This window comes from Gossypium hirsutum, chromosome A06 (assembly GCF_007990345.1).
Source record: "Gossypium hirsutum isolate 1008001.06 chromosome A06, Gossypium_hirsutum_v2.1, whole genome shotgun sequence".
Lineage (NCBI taxonomy): Eukaryota > Viridiplantae > Streptophyta > Magnoliopsida > Malvales > Malvaceae > Gossypium > Gossypium hirsutum.
In genome coordinates this window covers 21,414,005-21,424,024 of record NC_053429.1, presented here as the reverse complement: position 1 = coordinate 21,424,024, position 10,020 = coordinate 21,414,005, and the positions used below count along the sequence as shown (strand labels likewise).

The window sequence follows — 10,020 nt, the reverse complement described above, 5'->3', positions numbered from 1 at the left end:
ATTTTATTGTATTTAAACTATCAATTTTATCTTAGTTTACCAAAAAATAATATCATCTAATAAGAACATGACACGTGACATTTACTTATTAAATATCATATGCCTTTTGTATAAAATGAGACAATTGATAGTTTTAAAAAAAAGTTTAAGGAGTAATTTTAAATTAGAGTATAGTTTAAGGATGAATTTAAGAAAAAAGCCTACATAAAATAACATTAAAATTAAATAGTTGAAATTGGTAATTGCAAAGTAGCAATTATGAGTCATATAATAATAGTAATAATAATAATAATATAATTCCAAACTAAACCATGGGCTAAGTCTATCACCCACTCCACTCCACTCCACTCCTCCATAAATTTATAGTGGCTTTCTTAAACATTGGCTGCCTCTTGTGGAAGAGAGAGAGAGAGAGCGCTTCAAATATCTCTCCGAATTCTCCACCTCTTAACATAGATTTGATTTCTCTTTTAGTCAAGTAATGTCAGGGAAGAGACCACGTCCGATGATGGGGAAATTGTCTGAATTATTGGTTTCCGGCAAAAAACCCGTATTTTTGGATGCTGTTGTTACAAGCCCTAGGAGTCCACTAGATTTGAAGACACCATCACCTAGAAGTTCGAAGAGATATGATGTTGGTGGGGTTGGACTAGGGATTGCTGTTGCACTAGATAACAAGTGTAGTACCCATTCCTGCAGGCATACTATTTGTAGCTCAAATGTAATTGTTGTGAAATCTGGTGGGAAGAATTTAGAGATGGAAAGTTTGGAGGATTTTACGTATGTGACTACCCATGGATCTGGCAAGTCGTCTACAAAGGTGTATTATGATGGAGGTGAAGAAAGGAGAAAAAGTAACTGTGAAACCCCAGCTCCAGCACCAAGATTTGTGGAAGAGGTTGCTTACCCAACTTCAGATTTTCTCAGTTGTTGTCACCTATGCAGGAAAAAGCTGCATGGCCAAGACATTTACATGTATAGGTAAACACACACCCTTTTACCCCTTTTTTAATTACCCAATCTCTGCTTGCTTGTTTCCATATGGTAATTAATTACATGAGAGAAACTGATAATTCTGTTGTTAATGATATGTGTTGTTTTCAGAGGGGAAAAAGCGTTTTGCAGTTCAGAGTGTAGGTCAACTCAAATAATGATGGATGAGAGGAAAGAACAGTGCAGATCAGAAGTTTCAAGATCTGCAAGAGTCACAACCTCCTCTTATGAGTCTGGGGATATCTTCTTCTCAACTGGGATTCTTGCAATTTAGCTTCCAGTCCTCATATGGGGGTTCTTCCTGCGTATGTAATTATATCTATCGGAGAAATACCATATACCTTTATGAGGATTAAGAATAACTTTATTAAGAATAATAAAAACAGAAAGCTAAATGAGAAATATTGGGTTTGATAAGAAATGAACATCCTTTCGCAGTTTTCATTTTTGAAGATAAAATGAGAGAAGATTCTGATGTTCATAATTATAAACTGAAAGCTAAATCCATGGTCTGTTGGTAGAGAGGTAGAAATATGAAGCTATCTCATATACGATAATGATCACAAAAGACATTAGTTAGCAAAGGAATTGTTTTAGTACACATACAAGTTGAAGGCATTCAGCAATCTTAACCAAAAAAAAAAAAAAAGGGTAAACAAGAGAAAAATGGAAAAACAGATTCATCCTATCAGTTCTCCAAATATGCTAAGCCAAAATAGATCCGGATCTCGCCATTTACTGATAGTACATAAGCTGCTGAGTTGTTGCAACGTTTTGGTATCCACCATCATAGATTGCTTGACCCTGTGGATGCATCATACTCATTACCTGTGCACCGCCATATTTACTCATTGCCATATGTCGTTCATAGGCAGCCAGATCAGCAGCTGAAAAACCAGGCATATGTGCAGCAGCCGGTGGAGGCAAAGGGGCAGAGCTTGTTCCTGGTGCAGTAGGCTTGCTACCCCATGAACACTGCACCATTTAAACATTTTGTAGGTCATGGCACTAAAAGATAATAGTTGGACTAGACATAAATATAGAAAATTTACACATCCAGCAATAACACTGGTATGAATAATTCCATACTAGGATGAATGATGCTGATATGGACGCTTTTATTGCAATAGGAATTTTAATTTTATTTATTATATCAGGTTTTATTAAGAGTTTTAGTTTTACTTATTTTTTCTATTATATTAGGTTTTTGTTTTTCATAAACTTTAAGTTAGGAATTCTATTTTATGTCAATTAAGACTCTTTCCTTTGTTATTAACAGTCTATAAAAGGCTGCCAATATGAAATAAAGAAGCAAACAATTATTCTATCAAAAAGAAACATTATTTTGAGAGCGGGTTCAGTCAAGGACGAACTTGCCTTTTGAGTAACAATAGGTCGAAGCAAGAATTCTTTCTCGTCTAGACCTACGACTAGATCTTACGCCGAGACGCATAACAACTTAGTATCCGAGCCAACTGTCATGAGTGACAAAAAGACTTTGACAGCCAAGCTAGAGGCTTTCATGGAAATGGCTACAAGGCAACAAGCATTAGAGGAGCAGATGGCGATATTATCTCTTTCAGTCTAAAAGATAACGAAAGGAGATTCTAAGAAGAATAATGAATAACAGGGCAGCAGCGGAGGCAGGAAAAGGAATTTAGGCTTGCAACACGTGGGTGCATGGTGCCACGATACTCTAAGATGGAATTTCCCACTTATGATGGTGTTGGAGATCCTTTAGGCTGGTTGAAAAGATGCGAAAATTTTTTTGACAATCAACGAACTAACGAAAAAGACAAAGTAAGCTTAGCATCATTCCATCTTTTAGGAGAGGCACAATTGTGGCTTAATCAAAGGGAAGAAGATGAGGCAAATCTTAATTGGGGGCGCTTCAAAGAGTGTTGTCATGTAAGGTTTGGGCCACCTATGAGTAATAACCCCATGGGAAAACTTGCCAACTTGAAACAAACTGGGACTGTAAAGGAATATCAACGTCAATTGCAATCACTATTGGCTAGGACTACTAATCTTAAACCTCGATAAGAAGTAAACCCCTTTACTACCGAGTTGATCGAGGAACTTAGAATTGATATTGAGATGCAACAACAGGAAAACCTTGGAGTTGCAATAAATATGGCTTGAACATTGGAACGTAAACAAAACGTCTCTTCCAAACTGTTATCTCGAGCCATCCTGAATTGGCCAACTTCCCAAAACATTGGCAGCAATTCAATCATTCCAACAACTAAAAGCATTGCAAAGGGAAGGGACAAACAACAGAACCAACAGGGAACAATGGCAAAATAGATTCTTCTGCACCATTTATTAAGAGATTGACACAGACAAAAGTGGTGGAAAGGACTTAAGGGCTATGTTATAATTGTGACGAGTCTTATTCCATGGGACACAAATGTAAAAAATTATTTTGCATAGAAGTATCATATGTTGAAGGCAAGCAAGATGATGATGAGTGATTTTGGATAAGTTCTGAAGTTTATTCTGAATTTGAGCTTGAGGACAAGCTCAACTCCGAGAAGGGAAGTAATGATATAGACGCTTTTATTGCAATAGGAATTTTAGTTTTATTTATTATATCAGGTTTTATTAAGAGTTTTAGTTTTACTTATTTTCTCTATTATATTAGGTTTTTGTTTCTTCATAAACTCTAAGTTAGGAATTCTATTTTAGGTCAATTAGGACTCTTTCCTTCGTTATTAACAATCTATAAAAGGCTGCCAATATAAAATAAAAAGGGAAGCAATTATTCTATAAAAAAGAAACGATATTTTGAGATGGGGTTCAGTTAAGGACAAATCTGCCTTTTAAGTAATCATAGGTCGAAGCAAGAATTCTTTCTCCTCTAGACCTGTAACTAGATCCTACACCAAAACGCATAACAGATGTTTCGTAAGTCAAAATATAGGATGTGTCGTTGGCAACATCAAATATATCAATTAAATTATGGGGTCTTGGAAAGAGCAATACCTTAATTGGTTTACCGCACAGAATTCTAGCATTTCCCATCTGTATAGCTAAAGCTGCTTCAGTATGCAAACTGTATCTCACAAAACCAAAACCTTTATCTCGTTGCACGCGAACATCTTCAATAGTTCCTGCTCCAAGGGTATGGAAAAGCCTGTGGAGATCAACTGATGTAACCTGCAATTATTTATCAATGAGAACCACTACCATCATCCATCTACGAGAACCAAATACTGACATGCAAGGTTATTTTTATATTGCAAATAAAAAATTAATAAAAGTTGTCATTAACCCTATGAATTGATACTTCATTAATCTTTTGAGCCACATTCTGGCAGCAACTACAGTTTTACCACTCAATTCACTACCATGTGATGTGATGCTTATAAGGCTAGCATCTTGCTATTAGAAAACAGTACACCAGAAAATTTTGGGTTCATTCATTAACCGTGCAGCAGGCAGGGAAACTTTGCTGTGGCAAAAGAATCTTAATTCAGTAGTAAGATTTGATGGACCAACCTCACTATTTTACTCAGTCAAAAGTTAGGATTAAGGGGAAAATAGACAAACTTTAGATTGGAAAAAAACTACTTACCTCTGGGGCAAGATTGCCCACATAAACCGTGGTATACTGAGGATTGTTCTCTGGAGCATCATCATTAGTCTTCTCTTGACCTTCTTCTGCAAGAAGCATAATGCTATATGAGCTCTACCAGAATCAAAATAACTATTTGCATGCCCTACTCCACGTAATTGTAGAACATTTAGACTAGAAAAAACTTAAAACAAGAACACTTAATAATGGCAGAACAAACATTTTATGGTTTAATACTACTCTTGATAGTTAAAGAAAATATAATTAACACATCAAACATCCATATTGGCAGTGATGACTCCAACAAAGCCCAGAAACCAAAATGCGGAGACCATGTAGGATGAAATTATAGATGTAATGCATTCAAAATTTAGAAAGAAACACCAATTGCTATTCCAGGAAAAGAAAATGAAGGGAAAGCTAAAATAACTGATACCAGATCTTAAGGACAAGAACTATTCCAAAACTGAAGGAAGGTCTTACCAGAGGTTCCATTTGTCGGCTCTACAACGCCTTTGGCATCCAAACCTGATTTGTCATTGTTGGAAGTGGCACCTTTTGCAGCACAGTTACAACGGATCTGTCTACTTCCAAGCCACTTCCCTACAATACGCCAAAACAGTATGATAGAAATTTGAAAAAGTCTTCTCAGAGTACAAAAGCCTGTATCTAATAAGAGCAATGTTTCACATACCATTAAAGTCATTAATTGCACTCTGGGCTTCCTGAAAAGAATAAAAAAAAAAAGAAAAGAATGATCGTGACATTATTAAAACACATTTGGAAAGAGGAGAAAAAGAGTGACCCAAGTACCTGCTGGTTCCTGAAAGAAACAAAACCAAAACCTTTCGAGCGGCCAGTTTTTTGATCCCACATAACCCTAGCATCCCTGCAACCACAAAAAATGAGGGGCATATTTGTCCTTCAGTGGACTGTCCTACTAGGTCAAGGTTGATAACCCCAAAATCCCTTTAAACCCACAATTTCAGCAGTTCAAGATTGATAAGAGGTAATCTCAAGGTAAAATGGGGAGAATTAGCACTCACGAACAACTAGAGTACACAGAAAAGCATGCAAACAAAGTAGCATCTGTAACTTCAGGGCTGAGATCACCAACAAAAATGTTGTGATGACCTGAACGCCAAAGTGGAAATATCATTAGTTGTTGACGAAATACACAGATATGGTACAACTGGGTAGAACTCATGGTGCACATATACTAACCTGATGTATCCTCCCTCTGATTGCTAGCATATGCCCAATTAACTTTAATAGGTTGCCCAAATCTGCAAAGAATACCATATATTAAAAGTATAGGACAAGGGAAAAGGCCAAAACCATGTGGGTTCATCTTGTTACTTACAGATGCCTTCCATTTAGAGTAACAATAGCAAGGGCAGCTGATCTGCGATCAAAGTAGTCCACAAAACCATACGATGACTGCGTTAAAAGAAAATATAAGCCCATTCCATTAGCAATGATACAAGCACGAACCAAGAACCCCCAAAAATACAATAACAAGTTGATGAAGCACGGATATCAAAAGAAAAATGGGAAAACAAGTGCATCAAAAGATGACCTTATCTTTTTTAATAAGTTTGCATCCTTCAATGGGACCAGTACTCAGAAAGACTTCTTGCAGAAGGGGTTCCGTGACGTAGGGGTGAATATTTCCCACGTATCTGCAATTTAAGATTAGGTAAATGATAAAAATAACAATGAAATGGGACATAAACAGAAAAATTAAGACTAAGATTCTTCACTAAATATACATGCAAAAGATATTATGAATTATGAGCATAGCTCAAATAAAAAGACTCAAAGACCAAATGTGAACTTTTTTAAACAGTGAACTAAGCAAAACTCACACGCTGCGGCAAGTAGCTGCATCAAAGCCAGGAGGAAGATTCCCACTCAAGATAGGTTCTATCTGCAAAACATAAATTAAAAAAATTTAAAGATACAAAAACAAAAAAAAAAAAAGAAAAGAAGGATTTCTTCCCTGTGCTGGACTGGGACACTCTCGCAACGGTCAATATGACTAACACTAGAAACAAATGCCTAAAGGAGATACCTAAGCTTAAACTTAAAAGTAACAAAATACAAAACAAAAAAAGAAAAAAGGATCATATTTACATAATTAAGCTGCTACCTGCCCTTTTTTTTTTCCCGTTAAAACAGTCCCTAATTGTTGTCATCATGACCCACATCAGAAGACAAAGCTAATGAGCCATTTCTTACACAAAAATGATAACATTATCTCCCAAGAAAAGAACAATTTTTTTCAATCAAATTTTTGTCGTATAATTTCAACAGAAAACAGAAAATTCTCAGGCTAAAATCCCCAAAGATTTCACTGAGTAATACTAGCAAGCAAACAAATTGGCAGACGACATATATGAATTAAAACAAACCCAAGTCGAATAAGAAAGAAACAAACTTCATAATAGAAACTGAAACCCTCAATTTTGATATAAAAACAAAATTAATAGAGGGAGAAATACAGAGAAGTAAAAAAGAACCTGAGGACCACTCATGAGACTGGGATTGTGGTACAAAGCCTGTTGCATCAGAGCATGTTGCTGCTTTAGCCTTTGCTGCTGCATCTTCTTTCAGTTTAGTTAAAAATTTGAAGATTCTGAGAAAATCTATAGGGTTAGGATTTCTGGAGAAATCGAAAAAGAAGATGAGGATGAGGACAAAAACGGAAACTAAACCAAATTAAACCCAAAAAAGAAAAAATTTCAAAAAAATTCAAAAGAAAAAAAAAGAAAAAAAAAAGGGGTAAAATCCCTCGAAAGGGAACACTAGATTATTATGAGTTGAAACTGGAAAGGAAAAGATAAAATGAAGAGTGAGCAAAAAGACGAAGCTCCCATGATTTTATAGTACTTTTTTCTGTGTATAGAAAGGGTAAAATATCAAAACTATGTATAAATTTTGGTTAAATATGCAATTTTAGCCAGGAATTTTGATTTAGTGCAATTATACCCATAAAATTTGATTGTGATTCAAATCTATATATGAAACTTTGATGTTGATTCAATTGTACACATCAATTTATTTTTATATTGAGTTAGTATTACTATTTGTGTATGCAACATTTTACCTTGGTAATGATAGTATGGTTTGTAAAAATTAAATCAATATATAAATTTACACATGCAAAACATTAAACATTCAACCAAACTTCATATGTATTTTTTTAGACTTTATCCCTGAATAAAAATGCTAAAACTTTTATATGAGTTTATAAATAATATGTTCCAAGTTTATATTTTTTTTTATATTTTAGATTTAGTCCTTCTATTTTTATTTCTTTAAATTTAGTCCTATTTTTCATATTTTAAAATTCAAATTCAATCCTTACTACCCTTAGAATCCTTCTATCAAATTTTTGTTGATGTAAGATTTTAAAATTAAAAAAATACTCATTTAGTAATCATATAACAAAATTAATGTTATAATAAACTTAAATTTAGTAGAAAGTTTTATCTATGTCAATAATTGAACTTGTAATTTAAAATTTAAAAATTAGAGGAATTAATTTTTTAAAAAATAGACTAAATTGTAAATGAGAAAAGAGTACAGGGATCTATATTTTAACCGTAAAAAAAATATCTGGGTTTCTTTTTGGTTATGATCGGATGTAATCGAGAGTACTAAAGACAGCACAGATATTTTTCCAAATGAGCAATTAGATGAGCAGAGAGATTTTGAGCAAATGTTTTCAGTTGGATGTGGTGGGGACCACATGAATCTGCCCGCCTAATCAGTATTGAGATTAAATTAGCGGTTTTAGACTTGGGAAAATTAATTTTTTTTTATATGTCCTCTTAAGAAAAAGTAAAAAAAAAAAATCAATTAATTTTCACTATTAACTAATATAATTAATTAAGTTCTTTTGTTGATGGTCTTTACCTTTGATCATGATGATACTTAAAATAATTTGACAAATTAATTAACTAGTAACATGGATAACTTTTGGTTTAATCTAATATTTTTTTATAAAAAAATTAAAAATTGATAAAAAAATCATAAACATTATAAAAATTAATGTTAGTAATTATTAAAATTTTATTAAAAATATTAAAATTAATATAAACTTATTAAAATTATAAAATTAATAAAAATTATTTAAAATATTTAAATTTAAAAACATATTAGAATTTTTTAAAATAATAAAATGTAAAAAATTATTTAAAAAAATATTAAAATTGATATAAACTTATAAAAATTATAAAAAATTGAACTAGACCGGTTGGCCCTAGAGGTGAGCATGGGTTGGGCCACTCGACCCGGCCTGAAGGTCTGCCCGAAATGTGGGAAGGTTTGAACAAAAATATAGACCCGAAAAATGGGTTTGGACAAAAAAAATAAAGCCCGTTTAAAAAACAGGCCGGGCCTCAAGTAAGGTACTTTTTGCCAGGGCCCAGCCCGGCCCGGCCCAAATTCACTAAATGACAAAAAAATCTAATTTTTAATATTATTTTCTTGTTATTTTCTCCCTATTTTGCTACCATTTTACTATTATGTTGCTACTATTTTTTAGTTATTGTTTGGATATTGTATAAAACTTATTTATTGTTAATTTTATTATTATTTTAAAGACATTTGTTAATTTTATTATTATTTTAGAGACATTTGCTTGTTAAGTTGCATCGATCTTAGTGTTATTTAAGTATACATATTTTTTAAAATTTATTTCTAATTTGTTGGAAAATATTTATTTTGATGCTTTTAGTATTTTCGATGTATTATATATATTAAAATTATATAAAAATAATATAAAAATTAATATGGGGCTGGCCGAGTCGAGTCCGGGTTTTAGCATTTTTATCCAGGTCAGGCTTGGGCAAAATTTTAGACCTATTTTTCAGGCTGGGTCGGGCTTGGGCCTAGCAAACGGGCCTGATTTTTTAGTCAAGCCCGGCCCGACCCAGCACATGCTCACCTCTAATTGGCCCGAAATCGGCAAGGGTACCGGTCCGACAAAACCTATTGGACCGATTGACCTAGGAATCAAGTGGTTGAACAATTTTTTTTTTTGGCTTAAGGTTGCAAAAAATCCTTAAACTTTAAAAAAGTAATTAAGTCCCTACCTTTTTTTTTTGCACTCATTTGGGTACTTGAACTTTCAAAATGTATCATAAAGGCTCTCAAACCTTTTCAAAAAAAGCAATTAATCCCCTACTCTTTTTTTTACACTCAATTGGGTACTTGAACTTTCAAAATACATCAAAAAGACTCTCAAACTTTTTCAAAAAAAAGCAATTAAACCCCTGCTTTTATTAAAACTTATAAAAAATTAAAATCAATAAAATCTATAAATATTATTAAATTTTAATAAAATTTTCAAATATTAAAATTTTATTTAAAATTAGAAAAAAAATAAAAATCGTAAAAAATATATAAAAATTGTAAAATTTTATAAAAAAATTAAAAAATTA

General features: G+C 33.1%; 2 protein-coding genes across 3 annotated transcripts; one reads left to right on the top strand and one right to left on the bottom strand.

Annotated features, from left to right (window-relative positions):
- The first annotated feature begins 295 nt into the window (after window positions 1-295).
- LOC107961640 (FCS-Like Zinc finger 13) lies at window positions 296-1,395 on the top strand. Its single transcript, XM_016897705.2, has 2 exons — window positions 296-981; window positions 1,105-1,395. The coding sequence occupies exons 1-2, from the start codon at window positions 482-484 to the stop codon at window positions 1,265-1,267; spliced, it is 663 nt and encodes a 220-aa protein (XP_016753194.1). The 5' UTR covers window positions 296-481; the 3' UTR covers window positions 1,268-1,395.
- A 116-nt stretch (window positions 1,396-1,511) lies between these two features.
- On the bottom strand, window positions 1,512-7,488 carry LOC107961639 (oligouridylate-binding protein 1). Of its 2 annotated transcripts, XM_016897704.2 has the most exons (13): window positions 7,093-7,428; window positions 6,439-6,500; window positions 6,150-6,252; window positions 5,934-6,010; window positions 5,795-5,856; window positions 5,617-5,704; window positions 5,384-5,459; window positions 5,265-5,295; window positions 5,054-5,173; window positions 4,571-4,656; window positions 3,979-4,152; window positions 3,813-3,872; window positions 1,902-1,968 (listed from the first exon to the last, which is right to left on the bottom strand). In XM_016897704.2, the coding sequence occupies exons 1-12, from the start codon at window positions 7,174-7,176 to the stop codon at window positions 3,816-3,818; spliced, it is 1,020 nt and encodes a 339-aa protein (XP_016753193.1). In that variant the 5' UTR covers window positions 7,177-7,428; the 3' UTR covers window positions 1,902-1,968; window positions 3,813-3,815. The 2 variants fall into 2 exon arrangements, with proteins under 2 accessions (XP_016753192.1, XP_016753193.1); XM_016897703.2 differs by lacking the exon at window positions 3,813-3,872 and having other exon boundaries at window positions 1,512-1,968; window positions 7,093-7,488.
- Window positions 7,489-10,020: the final 2,532 nt, after the last annotated feature.